Raw genomic sequence first — 6,093 nt, forward strand, 5'->3', positions numbered from 1 at the left:
CTTTTTCCCAGCCCTGTTCCAACTTACACACACAAACAAACCTATAGAATGCTTCTAGTTCGTAATCCGGTGACTGCCTCTACATGGGGTGGATAAAGTCGTGCAGTATAAAGCATGTGCATTGCATGTGTGTCTCAATATAGGCTTGATGCACATGGCTCTGTCTGTGCTTGAAACCTAAACTAATGGGAATATGCTTTCTTAGAAATATTGCGTTTCAAGCTATGGTGCATTTCTAATGTTTCTGTGAGTAATTAATACAGGGAATCAATCATGAGGCTTTTATGAAGTCAGGTAGAATTTCCTTCACATAAGAACAAATTGGAAATCAGCTCCTCATTGGTGTTTCCATAGAAGTTGATTGAACTGATGTCAGAGAGAAGGCATGGGAAATGTATATAAACAAGGTGCTAGACTCTTGTGCAATTCATCCAATAATAAGCTCTAGCGCACATCATGGTGTTTGGACATTTCATACTCACAAGGACTTCCAAGGAGATATATGATCATCAAAGAACACATTCATAAAGAAAAATAGATCCTATGGAATTTTGATTAGGAATAAAAGGCAAAACGAAATTCCTTCTTAATTTTTTTCTAAAATACTTTCTATCTACAATGATGTAAAAGCAAACTGGATTTAATACAATATTAAGAAATGAAAGATTTTCCTGGGTGTCTAATGTGAATACTTGTTTTTTTTTTTAGATATTTGAAGAAGATTTTGTATAAAATACTTATATAAAAATAGTTACTGTCCCCTTTTTAGACTATTGTGGAATATTTGAAAAATGAAAAAAGGTGTATAATCATGGATACAAGCCAATATCCTGTAGATACAGCTGCAAAATTGACCATTTCTTCCAACTCTACTGACTCTAGAGATGAATATCTAGCTAAGGCTGAGGTAGCTGTTCTAGGAATGGTGTTAGCAATTACAACATTGGGAAATGTAGGCTTGCTGGTTGCCATCTACAGAAGAGGGAAGAAGATGACCCGTATGCACCTTTTTATTGTGCATCTTGCATACACTGACCTTGCAGTGGCTTTTTTCCAGATACTTCCCCAAATGATTTGGGACATTACTTTCAGGTTCATAGGATCTGATTTCCTTTGTAGGGTGGTGAAGTATACCCAAGTGATGAGTATGTTTGTGTCCACTTACATGCTCATGATGATGACAATAGACCGATATATAGCAGTGTGCCATCCACTTAAAACAATACAACAACCAACTAGACATGCTTATATCATGATCGGGATCACATGGATCATCAGCTGCCTCTTCAGTCTCCCTCAAATCTTCATCTTCTCTCTTAAGGAAATTGAAGAGGATTCAGGAGTTATAGACTGCTGGGCTGATTTTCGATATCCATGGGGAGCTAAAGCCTATATCACTTGGATCACAATATCTATATTTCTTGTGCCTGTAGGCATCCTGGTGGTCTGCTACAGCTTGATCTGTTGTGAAATATACAAGAACCTCAAAGGTAAAATGCAGACTTATGGAGCAAGACAAAGGGAAAGTAATGGCCAAGTTATTCCTTCTAGAGTCAGTAGCATTCGGACAATCTCAAGAGCAAAAATAAGAACAGTAAAAATGACTTTTGTAATTGTCCTTTCATACATTATATGCTGGACACCATTTTTCGGTGTTCAAATGTGGTCAGTGTGGGATGAAAATGCACCAGATGTTGGTAAGATTACTTTTTCTATATTCATTATTTGAAGTTTGTCACAAATATGTATCCTAAGCAAACTCATTTATAGAATATGGCTTCATGTATGTTGTTCAGGGTGCTATTGATGGTTGTATAGCAGTTGTCCCCAACCTGTAGCTAAGTCTCTATGCCTTGTGGAATGCTGGAGGCCAAAAAGACATCTTCTTGGTTGACAAGCAAGGGTAGAGAGTCCAGACTGGTCTCCCTTCTTGGAGCTTCTAATCGAGCTTATCACTCCTAGCATCTAGTTCAGGTTTATGAAAGTGGAGAGATGCTGTAAGGGTTTGTTGCCTTCTAGTCCACATGACCACCATAGGAATATGCTAGAATTTATTAAATTATGCATTCTAGTTCATAAAGTTTGGTCTGAGGACTGGTTTATTGACCCACAGGAATTCTTACCAACAGAGGTTAGAACATTTTTTGGGGAGATATTAGATCAAAACACAATGAGAGACTTCTGATTCATGGCTTATTATATAAGGATTGTAGTTTGTGGACCTATGACCCTCAAAAAACAAAGCAACTTCGCCCACATTCATACGTTCAGTATCTGGTCAGTATTTCACATCAGTATTTGTAAGCCAAAACCAGGAGTGGGTGATAAATACAGAAGTGGTGACGTGTTTCTATTATACTTTTCCTCTGATTGTTCCTCACCTGGTTTTGGCTTACACATACTGAGGTAAAATACTGACAAAATACTGAACGTGTGAACATGCATTTATACTTAACTTACTGGATTTAGGAATAATCTCTAAAGGTAATATAGAGTTTCTTACTCTTTATCTTGTGAACCTTTAAAGGAGGGGTTCTCCCACAAACAAAGTACATTCTAATTAATAGCTATTAGAATAAAAATCAGTTCCACAATTGGATGTGTTAAAACAAAATGTTCCTGTGCTGAGATAATCTTATAAACGTTCCCCTGTGTAATGTCTGTGTCTGACCGTGTACAGAATACGATCTGATCATACCCCATCTCCTGGGCAGGAAAAGTTTATACAGACATTACAGCAGGGGATCACAGTAGATTTTTTCTGTGAGGTAGAATACGTTTTTAAAGAGGCATGGAAATGTTTTTCCTTACAGAAAGAATCATCTGTAATGCCTGTATACTTTTTTGTTTCCTCCCCTGACCAATTTGGGAAGTTATTATTATTCCAAGATCTATTAATGAAAGTGTACTTTGTTCGTGGGACAACCCCTTTAAGTCTTGTAAGTTGGACCAATGCTTTTTATTTACCTACAATTTCATTAATTAATTATTGCTGCTACACTATTAAACTTTTTCCTGGTAGAACTATATTTCCAACCAATAGTTCAGCAACCCCAGGTGATTGGAGACTACTGCAGTCAGACCCTGTCAATCAGAAAGATATACCATTACTGTCTTTGTTACTAACAACCCTTTCCCTGTTTTTTCATGTTATGTTTCAATTGTAGATATGTTCATGTAACTTTTTTCCAATGATAATTTTATTACATTTTTATATAATGGCATATGCTTATTTTAGAATACCACATGTGATGTTATACACTGCTCAAAAAAATAAAGGGAACACTCAAATAACACATCCTAGATCAGAATGAATGAAATATTCTCATTGAATACTTTGTTCTGTACAAAGTTGAATGTGCTGACAACAAAATCACACAAAAATCATCAATGGAAATCAAATTTATTAACCAATGGAGGCCTGGATTTGGAGTCACCCCCAAAATGAAAGTGGAAAAACACACTACAGGCTGATCCAACTTTGATGTAATGTCCTTAAAAGAAGTCAAAATGAGGTTCAGTATTGTGTGTGGCCTCCACGTGCCTTATGACCTCCCTACAATGCCTGGGCATGCTCCTGATGAGGTTGCGGATGGTCTCCTGTGGGATCTCCTCCCAGACCTGGACTTTCATTTTGGGGGTGACTCCAAATCCAGGTCTCCATTGGTTAATAAATTTGATTTCCATTGATGATTTTTGTGTGATTTTGTTGTCAGCGCATTCAACTTTGTACAGAAAAAAGTATTCAATGAGAATATTTCATTCATTCGGATCTAGGATGTGTTATTTGAGTGTTCCCTTTATTTTTTTGAGCAGTGTATTTAGCTAGAATACAATTACACCAGAAAACTGGATACTATATATCAGCATAGAATATACTAGCTAATGTTGGTTTTGATGTATTTTCACATATATTTACTTATTTTCCTCTTTAGATTCTTCAGACTTTGCATTCACCATTACAATGCTATTGCCCTGCCTGAGCAGCTGTAGTAATCCATGGATCTATATGTTCTTTAGCAGTCCCCAATTATGCCCAGGAATCCCTTTTCTTCACGCCCGTAGAAAGAATAGCACAGGAAGTGCATCTAGTCGTCGGGACACCCTTCTGACTCAAATCCGGACTCATTCTTTGCAGATGCAAGGCACATGCCACAGCGTTAGAGATCTGTACCCGGCATATGAAGATACAGTTGTAGAATCAGCACTTCTCTAATTCTGTGCCTTACAAAAAAAGAAACATTTTTAATTTTGATGAAGATCATATTACACACCTGTCTCAGGTTTGGGCTCTGCTTCCTTCACCCCGGTCCACTAAACTCTCTTGTGCTCTACATCGGGCTTTGCAAGTAGCCCAGCGAGCTCCCATATGATCAGCTATCTAAGCCAATTTAAGGCACCTGTGTCTTGGTATTAAGACTCTTATTTTGTCTGTGCACCACGACCTGCTCACTACCTCACCGCGGTCTAAATGACCCCTGCTACACCTTTGTGGTCTCCAGGACCTCTGCTATCTGTCTGCAGTCTCCTGTCTGTCTGTGGTCTCCCTTTCCTTAGCTACCTGCTGCATGCCTCAACTGCCTGTTGCATCAACGACCGTGGCCCATGTACCCACATGGACCTTGTGCTTTAAGGATCCAACTTACCTAGTGAGCCTAACAGAATACCAAGACCATGGATCCCAAAGATTTAGCCGCAACAACACAGTTGCCATGTGATACGGATGATTTGCCTAAATTTGTTTTGCAACTTGCTGTGAGTCAACTGGAGCTGGTCCTTGCTGTGCAGAATCTCACAGCTCGTATGGACGCCAGCTGTTTCTTCACATGCTCCTCAACGTATGCAGCACTCTCCCTGGGGGACATCACCCTACTGCCCACTCCTGCACATTTTGATGGAGACGTTAAGGCCTGCCAGGACTTTATAAGCCAGTGCACTGTACATTTTGAGTTGTGTCCCCAGCAATTTTTTTCTGACCGGTCCAATGTGGCTTACATTTTTTCTTTGCTGTCTGGGGATGCTTTGGTATGGGTTGCTCCATTGTTGAAGTGAGATGACAACAACAGAGATTGTTGGAGCGGGATGACCCTTATGATGCGTTCCCTACCATCTTTTCTGTCTGCCGTCCGGACTGCACTCTGCTGAATTGACATGGAACAATGACGTTCTCCTGACTGTTTTCTATTCAGGCTTATCCAGACGGATTAAAGATGAACTCGCTGGTATAGATTTTCTGACCTCACTCAATGTCTTAATTTCCCTTGCCACCCAAGTGGACTTGCGTTTTAAAGAACAGTCTAAGGAAAAAAACGCTTGATTCTCATGTCTCACATTCTGAAATGTTTCCAAAATCTTCTCTCAAAGTGACTGCACCAGAACCCATGGAGATCGGCTGGCGCAGATTAACTCTGGCTGAAAGATCCTGTCGATTTTCAAAAGGACTCTGTTTTGTGGTGAAAGGTATCATTATTGTACCAAACTGAAGGCCAAACAAGGAGAACTTTCTACCCTAGGCAATGAGGGTGGTATCACCCTAGGATTAACTCTTTCCTCCACTAGAAATAAGTTACTCGTGCCTATGTCTGTTATTTACAGTTTCTCTGTGTTCACGGTACAAGCACTTACTGATTCCGGTGCAGCTGAGAATTTTATGGATTTTTCTCTAGCCAAAAGGCTGAAAGTTCCTTAAGTTTCTTTGCAGACTCCTCTGAAGCTAACCTGAGTGTGTCCCTACTTTTGCTGTTATGGACTCATTTGGAAGGGGACCTAAGAGGGGGGAGGGGTACTGTTACACATCTGTCCTGGGTCCAGCTCTGCTCCTTTTACTCTTTTACTCTGGTCCACTAAATTCTCTTGTTCTTCACGTTAGGCTGCAGGTAGTTCGGCATGCTCCCATGTGATCATGTACACCTGTGTCTTGGTATTAAGACTCTTCGTTTGTCTGTGCACCAGAACCTTCTCAGTACCTGTCTGTGGTCTCTAAGATCTCTACCTGTCTGTAGTCTCCAAGATCTCGGCTACCTGTCTGAGGACTCCATGACGCCTGTCTTTCTGCAGTCTCCTGTACCTCTGCTACCTGTTTCCTGCGTATCT

The 6,093-nt window shown here is 40.0% G+C and overlaps 1 protein-coding gene across 1 annotated transcript; it reads left to right on the forward strand.

Annotated features, from left to right (window-relative positions):
• The first annotated feature begins 435 nt into the window (after positions 1-435).
• AVPR1B (arginine vasopressin receptor 1B) lies at positions 436-4,307 on the forward strand. The gene is made up of 2 exons (XM_073670691.1): positions 436-1,697; positions 3,936-4,307. The coding sequence occupies exons 1-2, from the start codon at positions 812-814 to the stop codon at positions 4,214-4,216; spliced, it is 1,167 nt and encodes a 388-aa protein (XP_073526792.1). The 5' UTR covers positions 436-811; the 3' UTR covers positions 4,217-4,307.
• Positions 4,308-6,093: the final 1,786 nt, after the last annotated feature.

Source organism: Phyllobates terribilis, unplaced genomic scaffold (genome assembly GCF_046119375.1).
Source record: "Phyllobates terribilis strain yellow unplaced genomic scaffold, ASM4611937v1 Scaffold_2__4_contigs__length_985480577, whole genome shotgun sequence".
Lineage (NCBI taxonomy): Eukaryota > Metazoa > Chordata > Amphibia > Anura > Dendrobatidae > Phyllobates > Phyllobates terribilis.

Bases quoted from the DNA above. Each gene is read 5' to 3' on its own strand.
- AVPR1B (XM_073670691.1), top strand. From the start codon at position 812: ATGGATACAAGCCAATATCCTGTAGATACAGCTGCAAAATTGACCATT. The intron at 1,698-3,935 runs GTAAGATTACTT...TTTCCTCTTTAG, and splicing joins TGAAAATGCACCAGATGTTG to ATTCTTCAGACTTTGCATTC.